The sequence below is a fragment of the Halyomorpha halys genome, unplaced genomic scaffold (assembly GCF_000696795.3).
Source record: "Halyomorpha halys isolate HHAL.00 unplaced genomic scaffold, Hhal_1.1 Scaffold268.1, whole genome shotgun sequence".
Taxonomy (NCBI): domain Eukaryota; kingdom Metazoa; phylum Arthropoda; class Insecta; order Hemiptera; family Pentatomidae; genus Halyomorpha; species Halyomorpha halys.
Genome location: NW_027112076.1, coordinates 185,240 through 202,350, shown reverse-complemented (window position 1 = coordinate 202,350; position 17,111 = coordinate 185,240). Strand labels below are relative to the sequence as shown.

At 31.2% G+C, this 17,111-nt stretch overlaps 3 protein-coding genes across 3 annotated transcripts; all 3 read left to right on the top strand.

Annotated features, from left to right (window-relative positions):
• The first annotated feature begins 846 nt into the window (after window positions 1–846).
• Window positions 847–5,972, top strand: LOC106680563 (corepressor interacting with RBPJ 1). Its single transcript, XM_067050036.1, has 5 exons — window positions 847–918; window positions 2,232–2,326; window positions 2,478–2,627; window positions 4,515–4,615; window positions 5,869–5,972. Exons 1-5 carry the CDS (start codon window positions 847–849, stop codon window positions 5,970–5,972), a joined length of 522 nt encoding a protein of 173 aa, XP_066906137.1.
• Window positions 5,973–11,456: 5,484 nt separating this feature from the next.
• LOC136795001 (ADP-ribosylation factor 6-like) lies at window positions 11,457–13,270 on the top strand. Its single transcript, XM_014420349.2, has 2 exons — window positions 11,457–12,181; window positions 13,167–13,270. The coding sequence occupies exon 1, from the start codon at window positions 11,618–11,620 to the stop codon at window positions 12,146–12,148; it is 531 nt and encodes a 176-aa protein (XP_014275835.1). The 5' UTR covers window positions 11,457–11,617; the 3' UTR covers window positions 12,149–12,181; window positions 13,167–13,270.
• On the top strand, window positions 13,190–16,464 carry LOC136795042 (nucleolar protein 58-like; the record flags this gene model as incomplete). The annotated part of the gene is given in 3 exon segments (XM_067050042.1): window positions 13,190–13,326; window positions 13,676–13,773; window positions 15,925–16,464. Coding segments are annotated over 2 exon segments (635 nt in total), but the record flags the coding sequence as incomplete, so codon positions are not given.
• Between the last annotated feature and the right edge of the window lie 647 nt (window positions 16,465–17,111).

Sequence of the window (17,111 nt, the reverse complement as noted above, 5' to 3'; positions counted from 1 at the left end):
AAATAACTATTATGTTTGCATATCTAGTACACAATGCAATCATATATTCATTGAAAATTAAATATATTCTAATATTTACCATTAATTACTCATTAAAAAATATTTTATAAGAGAGTATTTTTCGCTTACTTCCTTCGTTTGTTATGGAAGGAAGGAACTTAGTGCACAATCATCTGCATTTTTCCAATTTTCTTCTCTGACGTACTTTCAAGATCGAGAAAATAGAATAATGTGTTAAATTTGGTTTCTTAAGCGATCCATACACGTTCACTCGGAGTGACAGTGAAACCCAAAGATAGACTTTTGTATTGTAAGGTTGAGAAAGATTAATTGAGGCATGAAAGTGTAAAAGGCTGTAAGTACAAGAAATACAAAAAATTATTGACGGGACATCCATGAAGAAACCAGCACCAATCGACTGTTAACCGTTGGAAGTTCCTATCTTGAACAGTTAAGCTCCTAGAGCTGTAATTTTTTCATAATTTTAGATCAATAATTGTGCCTAACCTACCTTTTTTGTTCGTTTTTATTAAAAATGGTTTTTCGGCACATACATATTTTTTCATTTCTATGCCTCAATTATGGAGAAAATTTCTAATCTTCAGATTTCATTATTTTCTCAATAGCCCATCATTGTGACTGACCGTGTAGATGTCCATTTAATGAATAATTGTTATTTGCTGGCATTTTGTGTACTGAATTGTACCTCTTTGTCATGTCATAACCTTATGAAACGTGAATACTCCTGTTTTGTTTATCTATTCACTCTAGCAGTAACGTCTTTTCGGTCCTGTACAGTGAAGGTTGTTAGTATTTTGGAGTAATTTTCTTTTCTTCGTAATCAAAATGGGTAAAGGTTTTAATAATTATATGTGCAAAAAGTTTTTCCACCCAGCATCTAGGGACAATTTAAAACGAGTAAGTATTATTTTTATTTTATTAATTTTTAATCTTTCTTTGTTCCTATGTATTTTGGAATATTTTTATGGTTTCAGTTGTAGTTATTGTTTAAAAATGTTAAATATAATGGGATAGTGCCTTCTTTGACCTTCACTTTATAAAATATTTAGGACACCTATTTATAATTTAATTCATTCATGTACAAGTTTATATTATCAGATAGTATGATGTGTTAAAAATAAGATTTTGTTTGATCAGTTTTCTTTAATCACTAATAGCTAAGAAATGTATGTTTTAGTTGTTTACTTGTTGAACTTGTAATCATTTGCTTTGAGGGGTTTGTGTGGCTCTGAATAGAAAGATTTACCTTGCATTTCTTGATATATCTCTTTATTTACATCTTTTTCTAATTACTTACTTAGTAATTATCCATTCTTTTAGAAGCAGTTGTTTGACTTATATTTTAGGTTATGAATGGTTAGTTACATCTTTCTACTTTATGGCATCTAGACTTACCATAATTTTATATGTTCTAGAAATTTATTTGGAATTTATGATATAAATATGTGGTAAATTCCTTAATTTTGTCTAGAAAACATCAAATTGATTGTGATACTAAAACAATTCCTGAAAGATGTGACCGATATGACAATTGGCCACATCTTTCAGGAATGCCCATACTTTACGTCACAACTCAGCAGTTTTGAATTAAAACCTGACATATCATCAGCTCTTCTTAGAAACGATAAAAAACTAATATAATCAGTATTTAAATTTTTAAAATCACATAATATACTTGCAGAAATATTAATTAAATAATAATAATAAGAGATTCATCCCTTGTATAATTTTGGAAAAATCATTTCAGAAACTACTTTTTGCCTTCTTTGGTGTATGTGTGTGTGTGTGTGTGTACGCTTCTGTATATACATGTGTGAAATAAAATAGCCAATTGAATATTACCATAAAGTAATAAGAATTAAACGACTTTGATGACCATGAAAGTCTTACGTCATTAAACAAAATAGAACGAACTGAAACAATTTAGGATATAAGGAAAAAATAACTGGAATTTCTTGTCTGCAGTTTATAGTTTTTCATATTAAATCAACATTTTCAACATCAGAGCCAAAATATAGGATTATCTGTTAAAAAGTTTCTGATGACTGCAGTTTCAACCCCATTATTTTTACATAATTCTTGATTCTTAGATATTTATTTTCTCTAGATTCGTGTTACTAAGAGTAATCATTTCTGCATATTTTTATCAATTCTATGGTTATGATAATTGTATTGTTATACTTACAACTAAGTACTGTTTATGATTTCAGGTATGGATGGCTCAACAAAAGGATGATGCATACAAAAAGAAACAGGAAGAACTACGCATCCAGTATGAAAAAGAACAGGATCTTTATAACAACAAGTAAGGAGGTTATTTTTATTCATCACACTTTGACTTGTCTTAGAATATGAGGGAAATAAAAATTTTTACTTTAATATTTAAAATATATGTATGTATCAAATAGATGTGTTAAGAACTTTTATTCACGTATTTTATTTTATTTTTTTTTTAGAGCTATGTTGAGCAAAGAAAGCAAAGACAAACTCAGTGTCAATTTTATGTATGAACCACCCCCAGGTGCTAAAAAAGAACGTGAAAAAGAAGAAAATGAACCAGAATATAAATTTGAGTGGCAGAGAAAATATAATGCTCCTAGAGAAGAGTAAGTATTGTATAAACTTAATATGTACTTAAAACTTTATTATATTTATTTTCAGAAAACCATTTATCCACTTATTTATTGCTTATAACATCTGAACAACGTTTTGGGCTCCTCTGCCCATTATTAAGTTCTTATCAATTTGTGGACATATCATTTTAAATTGATTATCACTTTCATATATTCCCAAATGAATGTAAGTCATAGTTTTTCTTTATTAAAAATAGGACTTATAATTCATTTGAGAATATGACGATAATGATTTCCAATTTAAAATGACGTATGTCTACAAACTAATTAATACTAAGAACTATATAATGTGCAGAGGATCTCGAAACGTTGTTCATATGTAATTAAGAATTGTTGACCATAGATTAATGATTGGAGAAGTTTGTCGGGGGGTGCGGTCAGCAAAGAACAACATAAATAAACAAAACCATATCTATTTATTTTATGCCGACGTTTCAACCTGAAATTATTATTTATTTAGTAAAATTGTATATAAATAATTTTAGATACAGAAAAAAAAAATTAAATAACTAACTGACTAAATATATAAAAAGCAAAACATTGTGGTAGCCTCATCTGTTCTATTATAATATCGGATTAGATCGGTAAAGTAAAAGGTAATTAAATATAAGGGTTTTAAATGAGGGAACGGCTGGTACATGACGTATATTAAAGGAAATGGAGTTCCAGTTGCAGCTCAGGTAAAAAATGATTTATCAAATGCATCAGTTCGGTGAGGTGGAGAGTAGGTGGCAGATAAACGGTACCTGGTAGTACAGGATTAGATCACCTATATCTGCTTGAAGTACTGTGGAATCTTAACCTAACGGCTCTATAAATCTAAATAAACTTACTTTTAATTACAATAATGGCTATTCCTTTTGCATGAATATGGTTCGAATTTAGTCATAGATAATTTAATATGTGTGAATTACCGGACTCAGCTTCCATATTTGGTATGTAGGTGCGCAAGTACTGTATGTAGTTCATCTCGGCAGTGGTCAGCCCAGGTTACATGGTAATGAAATGAAATAATAAAATAGTTTATTATTCTGGGGCTAGTTTCCTTTAGAACAATTACAAAGATAATTTTAATTTTACAATATCTTATATTGGCCAAAATATAGTGTTGCCACACTTTATTGTAACTTATATTACAATTGTATATAAATAATTCAAAATATAGAGAAGGAAAAAAAAATTAAAAAACTAACTGACTAAATACATAAAAAACAAAACAAAAATATTTTGTTTAATTACAAAATATATTATAGGTAGTTACAAAATATTTGTACTGTAATAACATCGGATTAGATTAGTGAAGTTAAAGGTATTTAAATATAAGGGTTTTAAACAAGGGAAGGGTTGGTACATGACGTATGTTAAAGGGAGTTTCGGTTGCAGCTCGAGTAAAAAATGATTTATCAAATGCAGCAGTTTGGTGAGGTGGAGAGTAGATGGCAGATAAACGGTATACCTGGTAGTACAGGATTGGATTGAGAATTTGAATTACAGGTTTTCTAGTATGTATTAATTAATAATAATTAGCTACATTCCCTTTCTTTGTTCTATAATCACTAAATTATTTGTTGATTAATTACATGTATAGTTGAAGTACTTACTATTTATTATATCATTTAAAAGAAATTCATTTTCTTGCATTAAGTGAAAAGTGACTTATGCCACTTTCATTCTTAATGGCTCACATAAAAACTCATGAAAACCAAAATAAAAGTTAATTTTATTTATTATTTTTGGTATAATTATGACTTTTTAAGTTACGATAAGCACATGACTCATAATATTCACATGGTTAAAGTTCCTTCTTATATTTATTATTTCATTTAGATCATTTTAAAACTTTTTTTTTTTTTGTTTTAGTTACTGCAAAGGAAATGCTGAAATTCAGGACCAGCCTTTTGGAATCCTTGTAAGAAATGTTAGATGTATCAAATGCCGTAAATGGGGTCACATTAATACAGGTAAAATTATATTTCACCATTTACATGCATGATATTTCATTTCTTCTTTCAAAATTTTGTGTATGTAGATTGATAAGTTAAAAAAGACTATTTTAATGTAGATCCACTAGTTTGAGAGGAAAATACGTAATCTCCTTCACAATATATATACCTCAGTATTATTTATCAAGCCCGTTGATGATTATAATAAGTATAATCTTTAATTAATAAAAAGCATAATTATAATAATTAATTTCCACAATTACACAAGATATTTTTTTCTTCTATCGTTTACAATATGATTTGGTCTGTTATTTTTAATTTCGGCCTGTTTTTTTTAAGACAATTTGTGTTTTTATTGCGATTTAATATGATCATTTGATAACAGTAAATCAATGAAGAAACAAATTTATAAAATTTAAGCTATTTTAGATTGATTTGAATAACAATAAGATTACAATTAGTACGTGAGATTGAAATAATGTAAAAAAAAAGCAAAAATGTTTAAATGAAAATTTAAAATGGTGGCTGTGTGAAAAGACAGCTTTCTGATGTAAAAAGGATAGTCTTCTTGAGAATTTCCTAGCAGTCTAAGCTCTTCCCATAACGTTCTCTGCCAACATTTCAAGCTATTGGACCTAGTTATGTATTTTATTGGGTTATTTAATTTTTGGATTGATACCAAACAATTTCTCTGTTTTAAATTTTTAATAACTGTAATGAACAGAGACATTGTAAATTTGCCATTGTAAGTGTAATACTTTTTAAAGAGTCATATTTGCTCGTACTTGTTTACATTATTTTGACAAAAGTTTTCGTATTTTTCTACATATTTTATCCAGTATTATTTTATATATGTTTTAAAAAAAACATTTTTATATAGTTTCTTGTAATTCTTAAAAAATCCTGGTGGTTTGAGACCTCTTATATGAAGAGGTAAGTAGATAAAACTTACGACTCCACTAGATAAAACTTTTACTCCAGGTAAAACTTAGGACAAACAATATCGATTGTGGATTTGTGTTCAAGGGATTTATCTGTGACAATGGCATTCAAGACATGGGAGTGACAAACCCACCCAATGAAAAAACCACATCAGGAAATGCACGATGTATTTCCTTAGTACATCGCACGAGGCCTTGGATCTCCACGGTCTGTTGTGCCAATGATAATAATAATGGCATTCAATAAGATTTTCTTTAGGATAATCTAATGATCCTAACCACACAAACGATTTTTAATCAAATTGTACAAATTTTGGATTATGCTTATAGCCTGGATATTGTTAGATCCAAAGCTGCCATATTATAAGTCTTTCTTGCCCACGAGGACAGAGGCCTTGCACTTGCTGTTCATGCCTCTAATACCAAATATATGATTACTGGTAAACCTAGGTTCTAATAAAGATTTTGTCCAAACATGGCCATACTCATAAGAACGAGTTGTTCAGTTTAATTGAGGTTACAGATTAATGTCGGATCTTTTGTTTTGGCTGAGATAATTATCTTATATAATTTTTATTTTCTATAACAAGTTTTATTTTATCATAAAATCTTCTTCCACGTTCTTCCCTTAGATGGCCAGGTAGGGATTAAAATGAGGAATTCTGAGGTTCTCCAGGCTTCCTTAGAGCTTTCTCTGCACCTCAGTTGGAGAGGGCCACACCAGTCCTCGACAGCTTGGAAAAAAGCTTGCAAGTTTAGAGAATGTCTGAAATCCCAAACTTATTTTCCAAATTTAGGCCAAATCAAAATGTATGTATGTATTGTACTTGTTTAGGTGAAATTAAAAAGAAAGAAATTAAAAAAAATTAATTTGAAACCTTTAGGCACCGCCAACCCTTATAAATTCTGAAAATTTCATAAAAAATCAAATTACCACAGTATTTGGTGTTTTTCTCGTTACATAGATTTAAATACGGACCCCTTAAGCCAGAAATGATGAGGTAGAGAGGGAAAAAGAAGGCTCCGGAACCAAATTAGTTTCTACCCAGGCATTTTTGAATTATGGAGCGGTCTTCCTATAGGTAACCAACCTCCACAAAATAAAAGTCAACCCACACAGGCAGAATCAAACAGGCATCGCTACTAACTTGAGATGATGCCTCAACATTCTCATCTACAAACAACCTAGCATTTTGCGAACTATCTGGAACGATCTCCTAAAAAGTTAATAAACACTGATTTGACAGGTAAATATCTAAGGAGTTGACCAAAGGATGGGAGGATTGCATCAAAACTAATTTTGTAGATTAGGGTTTAGATGGGTGTCACTGGACAGATGTATGGAGTCAGCGATTGGTGGTAGATATGTTGAAAACTGCACATTGATAACACTGAACATTAATAAATGACCTCCATTTCCTCTTATCACATAATTTTGTTTTTTCAAAATGGGTTTAAAAGAAAATACAGTAATTTTAAAACAATTACCAATTTATTAGTGTGAACAAAATAAATCCTTTGATTTCTTCCTTTCTTATAGATTTTGGCTTACTAAAATTGGAAAAAATTCAACACGTGAAGTTTTTTTTTTTAATTTGGTGTGAAAAACTTTTTATCTACTCCTATTGAGTGGGTAAAAGTGTCCAAGATAGATAAGCACTTGCCAAATTTGTAGACACTCATATGTTATTCTTTTTATCCATGTTCCACACCTCCAGTGCCCTGTGCCCCATAATTTGACCAACTATCTTGAAACACCTGTAATTTTTCACCGTTTTTTGCTAATTTTTTTTATAAGGGCTGTTTATAAAAAAAATTTCTCAATTTCATCTTAAGCCATAGACTGTATGTACTGTGGAATTTTCTGGTCATAATCCAACCCTAAGAACACATTTAATTGCTATTTTCCAAAAAATTACTTAAAATGTGAAGTGAAAATTTATAGACAATGCTGCATGGCATTATGCAAGATAAGTGAAACAAAATCAAAGACCATCTTTACCTAAGCCTTATTGCCACTCTTGAATTTTTTAAAAACTTCACATCTTCTGAGGCTTTCGCACTAAAACTAGACCTATTGTCACTGAAATGTTGGCCTGTCTCATTGTCCCTATTTAAAATAGCTAGTTTCATTAACAAATAAAAGTCGCAGGAAAGTAAAAACTATGTTAATAGCCTGTCTACCACCCGAAAATTGAAAGGTCAGTGCTGAAAATCAATAAGGATAATTGGGGTTTAAAAAAAATCTTGGACTGAGACAAGGAGATTCTCTTGCTCTATTATTATTCAACATAGTCCTAAATGCCATCGTAAAAAGAGTAGGACTAATGTCACATGGAACCATATTTGACAAAATGACACCATTTTATCATTATTGGTAGAAGTCTACAGAGCATCAAAGAAGTATATATGATGCTTGAGAAGAATGGATCTCGAGATTAACAAAGATCCTCACCTGGAGGAAGAATCCAGTCCATCGGCAGAAGCACTTCATAAGTGGGAGCTACAGATCTGAGTGTGTCAAAAGCTTTAAATATTTAGTATCATTAATTAACGACTCATTAAACGAAAAAGCAAAAATAAAATACAGGATAATTGTAGCATTTATTTTAGTTTAAACTTTTTAGAAGCAGGCTACTCAGTCGCATGACCAGTCTTAGACTTTACTTAACTCTCATTCGACCCATCTAGAGTCAGTTACTTTACTCCAATTTTTTATTACTAAAATGAAAACTATGTATAATGAGCAGTTAAAATTGATGGGTCTTCCAAGTATAGTAAGGGAAATATAAAATGGTGGCTGTTTTAAAATGGAAAACAAACTAATGTTCATTCCAAGCTCCATATCTTTAAAACTACCAACATTTGATATTCCTAAGATAATATCATTTAAAGTAGAGTAAACTTGTTAAAATATGAGCCCTAATAGAGATATTTAGGTTCAATAGTTCCCAAGATATAGCTTTTTAAAAAGCAATGTTTCATAAATAATTCATTGAAAAGTCAGTAGTTAGTGAACTTATTTTCACGCCATTTTCCAATTTCAGGCGCTTTTTAAATATTGCTTGATTTACCATCTTAAAGTCTCCTCCTCCCAATTTAAGCAAATATTCCAAAAGTGCTATCACTCCCTGGAGGTGGGGCGGGAAGGATTGCTTTTTTTAGTAGGATCTCTGTTATTTTGAGATTGTGACATGTCATACATCGACCAACATACTCGCTATTTGTGTCTGTTTGAAAGGTGAGATAAGTAAGGCTACCATGGAGAGTCGGAGAGATGGGTTTCATCCCTTTTCCAATTTCAGGCACATTTTTAGTATTGCTCGATTTAACTATCCTGTGCCTTCACTTCCTGTTTTAAGTAATTATTTCAAAAGTAAATAAAATAAATATTTCAAAAGTGATATAGGACCATCGCTCCCTGATGGTTTTAGTGAGGCGACTTTTATATATAAACTGAAAGTCATTCAAAGGCGCTGTAATGGGAATCATTTTTTCCTTTGGGTATGTTAAAAAATATTTAAATCATGCAATTGATTTCCATATATTTTTATTGACTGAAAGGTATTTAAATGATGAAATTTATTCGATATTGTTCTAATTGTCAAAAACATTTCGACCTACAGATGTTTATTGGCACTCGAATTAAAGCTAGTTTCATGTACTATAAAGTAGTTTATGATGTTTGTCTTTTTATGGAGTAGTAGTTTTCCTGATATTTGACAAAATAAATTCACAAAATGTTGATTTCTAGTTATTCATACAAACTTTTTGATTTGTAAAAAAAAAAACAATATTTCAGGAAGTATTAGACGTACAGATGTCTGCAAGCACTCAAATTAAAGCTAATTTAACTTACTTATAAAGTAGTTTATTACACTTATCTTCTTAGGGGTGGTAGATTTTATGATATTCCCATATGAATATGAATTTTGCTCATGATATCTTGTTCGAACAACTATAAATCATTTTATTTCAACAAATATCCTGAAAACTACTACTAGCCCTACAGATATATGTACTAAACTAAACATAAACTAGGGCTGCCCATAATAGCTCAGTGGTTAAGACACAGTCTTACCAATTTTTGATGTCTATTGGCGGTGCCGGTTCGAATCCGGCCTGGGACGTTGACTTTTTTCATTGCGTGGCGGTCCCACAAAATGAAGAACTTTGACCCCCAATCATGGTTAGGCAGTATAGGACTCCAATGGGAGTCTTGGCCGAAAAAAAAAAACAAACTACTTCATTAGTATGTTAAACTAGCTTCAAATTTGAGTGCCATTAGATGTCTGTTTATCTTATAGTTCCTGAGATATATTTTTTCATAAATCAAAAATTATGTTCGAACAATTAAAAATAAGTATTTTGTGGAATATCATGAAAACTACAACTACAACATAAACGCTCTCGCGTTTCTGCGTTGATTAAACGAGCCCTGGAAGTGTACCTGTTTAATGAATTAGAACACAGCCATCGACTTTCGACTTCTTCTCCTGCATTTATAATGTATTATGTATTATAATATAATTATGTATTTATTAAATAAATCAATTTTATATCCAAATCCGTCTCAACACTTTATTTATTCATTTGTCCAACGTTTCGGCCTTTCTAGCCATCTTCAGGGACATCTTCAATACAAAAATCCTTCTCACATTAATTTATATTTTCTATTTGTAGGCTATTCTGTCCAGGTCATTTTCTTTATTTAAAGTTCAAACCTCTGGTATGGTGTTTGGTAATATGGTGTGGTGTTTTATACTGTTGATAATCTTATAGAAAAAATAAATGTTAATGGTTTTAAATTTTAAATAAAGAGGTTTGAACTTTAAATAAAGAAAATGACCTGGGCAGAATAGCCTGCAAATAGAAAATATAAATTAATGTGAGAAGGATTTTTGTATTGAAGATATCCCTGAAGATGGCTAGAAAGGCCGAAACGTTGGACAAATGAATAAATAAAGTGTTGAGACGGATTTGGATATAAAATAGATTTATTTAATAAATATTATCTTGTCTCAAAAAATTTTTGAAATAATATAATTATAATTATGTATCATTATTTTATAAAAAACAACCTTCAACGAATCCATTTTCAGTGGAGTTCGGTATTATATTCGCGTAAATACGACTCAAATTATAATCCGCAACAACAGAAACATAGTTCAGTAGGTCTAATACCTTTGCAGGTCATTCTTTAGGAAGCCTGTGGATTACACTTTTATTTTTAAAATATCGAAATCGTTCCAAGTAATTTGAAATTTCGATAAACGCAATTTTAATTTTAAATAAATTATTTTTTCCAAGAGATTTATTTTTGTAATGAAATTATCTCAATTTCCATAACATAACTGAGCATCTATTAAGGGTTATTTTCAGTTAATTAGGCATTCTAGATGCTCATGATAGATTCGTTCAAATGAATGGTACCAACGAAAACGTTAATTTTGATTACACCTCTTTGTTTATCCCTACCCCTCGTCTTTAAGGATTACTTCGCTCACGGCCAACCTCATAATTTGAAATTTATTATAAAACTGATAATTGCAAAAATCTGTCCGCTGGATTTATTGAAATGTAAGGATTCATTTTCAAAACTGATCTATAGAAGTTTGACATACATTTATAAAAAAAAATTATCTAAAGAGTTTTTCTTTAAATCTTGGCAGGTTGGTCCAATCTGGTTCTCAATACTTCATTTCTCTAAACCTATTTAACCGACTTGATTTATTACTTGTTTAGTGAGATAATTACAACACTTAAGCATTTACCTATAAAAGTATTGCATTTTTTAATCAGTGAGTTGTTATTTTTGTTCAGATGTATGTTTGTATTTTCATCGCATTTCGAATTCTTATTGTATTTCATTGATCTAAAAGAGCTTTTTGGTTTCTATGGTTATATGGTAGAATCATATGACCTGATTATTATATGTTTCGTGCTAGTAATAGTGAGCAAAGGAAGGAACAGATTAAAGGCGATCCTGAAATGGCTGGGCTGGACACCCACAATTGGAATATTTTACGACACTCATGTTTAACATTATTTGCGACGTTCGTAGCCTAGTTCGATAACGATGGGCAAAATCTTGTCTAAAGTTTTCGGCAAGAAGAGAATGCGTATTCTAATGCTGGGCTTGGACTCGGCCGGAAAGACAACCATCTTGCAGAAGCTGCGCCGACCCGGAGAGCCGATGGCCACTATACCGACAGTTGGCTTCAACGTGGAAACATTGACCTTTCGCAACGTCAACTTCAACGTCTGGGACATTGGAGGCCAGGGTAAGATCCGCCCACTCTGGCGTCACTATTTCACCGGCACCCAGGCCCTCATCTTCGTCGTGGACTGTGCTGACATTGACAGGCTGGACGAAGCCAAGGAGGAATTCCACCGGGTTTTATATGACTGTGAGCTGAGTGATGCCCTCGTCCTAGTATATGCCAATAAGCAGGACCTCCCGGGAGCCCTCAGCGCTGAGGAGATCCGGCAGAGGCTTGGGCTGGACCATGTCAAGAACCATGCATGGCACCTTCAGCCTTCTTGTGCTACCTCTGGGGATGGGATTATTGAAGGATTGACATGGCTGGCAGACAACCATCGCCCTTGAATCCGTTCCTGAAGATGAACACATCTGGCTCCGGTCAATAAATTTTATTTTAACTCTCAACGGTTTCCTTAATCCTCAAGTGATTCATTATATAATATTAATTTGTTTATATCCTTTGACAAGTAAGATTATTATAATCCTATTGATATCTCTAAAATAATAAAATGTTCAATAATATTCATTTACTAAGTTTATGCACAGTTTACTGAAGTAGTAAAGGATGCATTGGATATTTTTTAACCCACATCACAACAGATAGATCTGTGGGACCTTGTCTTGCATTTTGGTGTTTGTAAATAATCCATAATATATTGCTACTGATACAAACTGACTCACTTGTCGCATTGGGTTCAATGTGGTTGAGATGAACTGAGAAAAAGTTATGGGAATATTCAATACTATGACTGTCTTAAGATTCTTACTAATGTTGTCAATGAGACTAGAAATCAATTTAATAGCCCCATTGTCTTCTTTGTGATTATAGTCTTGGGAGTGATCATATTTAATTTTTGATATATTGTTACTTATAATCAGTATATATCCACCATCTACTGTTCTTTTAGATAGAATTAATAGTTTGGTTTGATTAGTTTTGTATTGTGTTTAAGACTATTCAGAAGTAAATCTTGAAAAATTCTCAATTTTTCTAGTGTACATAATCTTCTCTTTTCTCTAAATTATTTATTTAGTTTTAAATTTAAGAAGTTTTTACATTCATTATTAAATTGTTTCTAATGCAGTTTTATTAATTTTGTATTTAAAAAGTGCTACCATTCAGAAATTTGCTATTTTAAATTCATTTTGGATTGTTGTAATAATTGTGTTGCTCTTATTAGAATAGGAATTGCCAACAATGTAAATATCTATTCCATTCATCTGTTATTTTTAACAAAATATCTTTTATAACATAGAACATGTGAATTTTTATTTATTAAAGAATATTATTGCTTTATTTTCCATTAATCTTTTAATAATTATTAATAGTATATAACTGAATGATCTTCTGTTCCTTGTATAGATAAAGAATGCCCATTGTACAATCAGAGTGTTTCAAATGAGATAGGAACTTCTGTAGAACCAGGAGGTGATGCCGTGTCTTTGTTGCGCGGAATGCGTGAAGATGGTTTGAGAATGCGTAAGACAGCTCTTGAAGCTCAACAGCATGTGGAAATCCCGAGGTATAAGGTTAGTTTAGTATTGCTTTTACTTAAAAAACATTTAGTTATTGCATTTAAATTAATTATTTCTAAGTACTTAAAGTTTAACTATTGTTATTAAGCTGACTGTTATAAATAATTGCAGTTTTAAGATTTCTTGTTTCTAATGACACAAAATTTGTAATATCATTAATATAGAGCCAAAATTTACTCTTTTTCACTTGAGTAAATTATTTGGTAAAGTAGATAATTAAATAATTTGATAGATTTTACATATTTTTGCTTCAACGTAACATAGCTATATTTCATATATTACTCATTCTTGTCTTTTTTAAATAATGAAAATTGTTCATAAATCTTTTATGTATAGGGGATGGTGAATAAAGGTGATGAACAAGATGTAGTTGACGAGAACGAACTCGATTTTCTAAAAGGTCTTTCGACTAAAGAAAAATTGAAATTGTTAAAGTAAGTATTATAATAACTAATTTATGTGTTAGATACAGAGATGGGCAAAAATTAGCTATAGTTGAAATTAATTGCTAAAATTGCCATGGAAACGATCCTTATTCATCATGAATGAACCATTAGTTTCTTCTATTGCAACTCTGGTTACATATTTATTATGGTTTAAAAGATTACATTTTGCTTCCTCTCTACCGAATGTAGAGAAGATAGTGTTCATGCAGGAAATAGATACAAATTTTGTTCCCAGCGTAAAAAATTGTCTAAGATTAAAATCTCGCATTTTAAGTTTTAGGCAAGAAGGAAAAATTTGGGTCCGTGCCAGTCTGTTGTAAAATTGGTATTATTCCGCCTTACCCTGCTCTGTGGGCAATATAGGTGTGCAACCGTAGTTTTATTAATCATAGCTGCAAATTTAACAATTTTTTTTTTCATTGTTGTTCTCTTCCTATCCCTCTTCGCCCCAGGTTGAAGTGGGTTGGACCTACTGAACTTTTCCACCCATATACAAAACTTTAGTAATATGGGTTATATTCACTAACATGCAGAGGGAAATCATTCTCCGTAAGATATAGAGTCAAGTTTCCCTCAGTAGTTTAGCCCTTTGTGCCTAACAGGCAGTGGAAACAACAATAATATGATCGGCACTTTCCGATACACCACAAAAGGGTATAGGGGGTCGATATCTATTCCATGACAATGAAGCTTAGCTCGAAAGCCCCTTGCCCCATCAGGAATTGGGAGATCCAGTATTCAGGGAGGGCCCAGTTTGCTTTTAACCATGAACAGATGGTATGGGAAAGTATTTCCTCGAGGTAGATCTGTTCGGGGTCATCACCCACCACTGGTTCCACTCTTCTATCTATAGTTTTTCATCTTCGGGGTCCCCCTCAATTCTAGTCCGGATATTTTATGGCAAACCTACTGAGCCTACTTGCTTGTACGTAGATTTTAACATGTCTTCTCGCAGGAGAACCCCTCCTTCTAAAGCCTGCACCGCATCAAGAGACACACTCTGATATGCTCTCATGATTCGCAGTGGAGACTTCTACTGAAACATCGCCAACCTGCTTTTTTGCCAGCATGTAAGGTGTTGATGTAGATCAAACCATTAACCTGATTTTGATAATATTTTCAGTGATTGTGCAAATTGTTACCTAGATGTTCACCTGTCAATTTCATCAAATTCCATCCATTACTTTAACTTATGCTTGAATAAACATCTTTTCCTTTAAATACATATATTTCGAAAAGGCTTGTCCAATTTAATGCAAAGTTGGGGAATAGTGTAGATATGGCCTAATATGAATTTTCTCAATTACTTTCTTACTCGTGCAAAAATCTAATTTCCCGTGTATGTCTGTAATTCAACAACAGCTTGTCCTATAGATTTTATTTTCAAATAACAAAGTATCAATCTTGAAATATAGGTAATCATTTACCCTATTGTAATATGCAGAACAAAGATTATTTCAAATATTTTTGAATTATTGGCTTAGTTTTACATAAATAAATTTTAATTTATTGATTAAAAATCGATTTTAAAAATACTTGATTTATTAGATCGACTATCAATGTATTTCAGTTTTACTAGTATCAGATTTATTTAAGAAGTTTGTTAAATTTATTTAAAATGTTAAATAGTTTCATTTTGATACCTTTATTGACTGCCACTCGGACTACCTCCCTACAATCAACTTTAAATTTATTTCATTCACATAAAATATTGAGTTTTATAAGCGCTCATGGTCGGTGTATATTGACAAAACAGATGCATTATAATCGGCACTTAATTTATATATAAAGCACTGTTCCAGTGTCTTTGAGGAACTTTTCCTTAAAATAGTACTAATTCAAATATTCCAAATTATGAAATATTTATACTTCATACAATTGATCAAATAAGTGTTATTTGTCGATATAAAGCATTGAAATGCTAATTAATACATCTAATAACCCTATATTTCCCTATAACCCTATGTTATATATATTTTATTTATACATAACACACACACACACACACACATATATATATATATATATATATATATATGCTGCAAGAAGCTATACTGACCTATGAACTTGCCTCACTTTTTTTTATTGACCATATATATCCATTCATATCAATGTTTCTTATATTTTTTTTATTTACAGGAAATTGGAAAAACTTGAGGCTAATGGAGTCAAAAAAAGAGATTTATCTACTGATTCAGAGAGTGACAGTGATACTGGAAGGAAATCAAAAAAGAAGAAAAACAAAACCAAAAAAAGTAAAATCAGGGATAAAAGTAAAAAAAGAGAGAGAAAAGTAAAAAAATCTAAAAAGCATGATGATGACAGTGAAGATAGTGAATCCTCCTCTGACGAGGAGGAAATACCGAGGAAAAGAAAGAAAAATAAAAAGGAAAAAGAATCTAAAAATAAATCAAAAGACAAAAAGAAGTCCTCAAGAAGGAGGGATGACAGTGACGATTCAGATAGTGAAGACGAAAAGAGAAAAAGTAAAGAAAAATCTAAAGAAATTAAAAAGAAAAGTAAAAAAAGGAAAAAAGTTGTTGAAAAAGAGTCAGACAGTTCTGATAGTGATGATGAAAGCAGCGATGAAGATCGGAAGCAGAAGAGCCATCACAAGAAGAAGAAGAGGAGCAGAAAGAGTGACGCTGAGGAGAGCTCTCCTACAAACACCAGCGACAGGTATAGCAGGCGATAACCTTTAAAGCTACATCTATCTTTTGTATCTTGTAAATAGTTTATTATTGTAAAGTTATTTTTATTATTTACTTTATTCGTTTGGAAAGACAGAAGAATATTTATTTTTTTATTTTATGAAGAAAATGGAAATTGTTAGAAAGTAAATAATGTTCATTTATATTTGTATATTATGTCTGAATCGAATGTTTTAATATAAATATTATTAATTGTCCTTTGTTGATAGATATTCCTTACCTCTTTTATTATCCTGAATAGTGGTTGACTGATTTACTATTAATAGGTGGAATTTTGTATTAATTTTCTGCATTAGTTAACCCTCGGTTGGGGGCAACTTATCTGTGAGATGTACCTTTTTTTTTTTTCACTTCCAAGGACAGAACTGCTCATAAAAGTAAATAGTACAAGAGCCGGGAAGAAAAAAAGGCAGTTATCTCACCCCAAACAATGTATAATTACTAGTCAAAATTGATGAGTCTGCTAGGTATAGGTAGGGGGAATAAAAAATGGCTGTTTCAAAACCTTAAAAAAACATTAATTTTTCATTCGGAGCTCTCTATCTTAAAAACTACCAACAACACTAGAAAATCTTAGAGAACATTATTTAAAGAAGAGTAAATTTGCTGAAATAT

Bases quoted from the DNA above. Each gene is read 5' to 3' on its own strand.
- LOC136795001 (XM_014420349.2), top strand. From the start codon at position 11,618: ATGGGCAAAATCTTGTCTAAAGTTTTCGGCAAGAAGAGAATGCGTATT.
- LOC106680563 (XM_067050036.1), top strand. From the start codon at position 847: ATGGGTAAAGGTTTTAATAATTATATGTGCAAAAAGTTTTTCCACCCA. The intron at 919-2,231 runs GTAAGTATTATT...TTATGATTTCAG, and splicing joins CTAGGGACAATTTAAAACGA to GTATGGATGGCTCAACAAAA. The intron at 2,327-2,477 runs GTAAGGAGGTTA...TTTTTTTTTTAG, and splicing joins CAGGATCTTTATAACAACAA to AGCTATGTTGAGCAAAGAAA.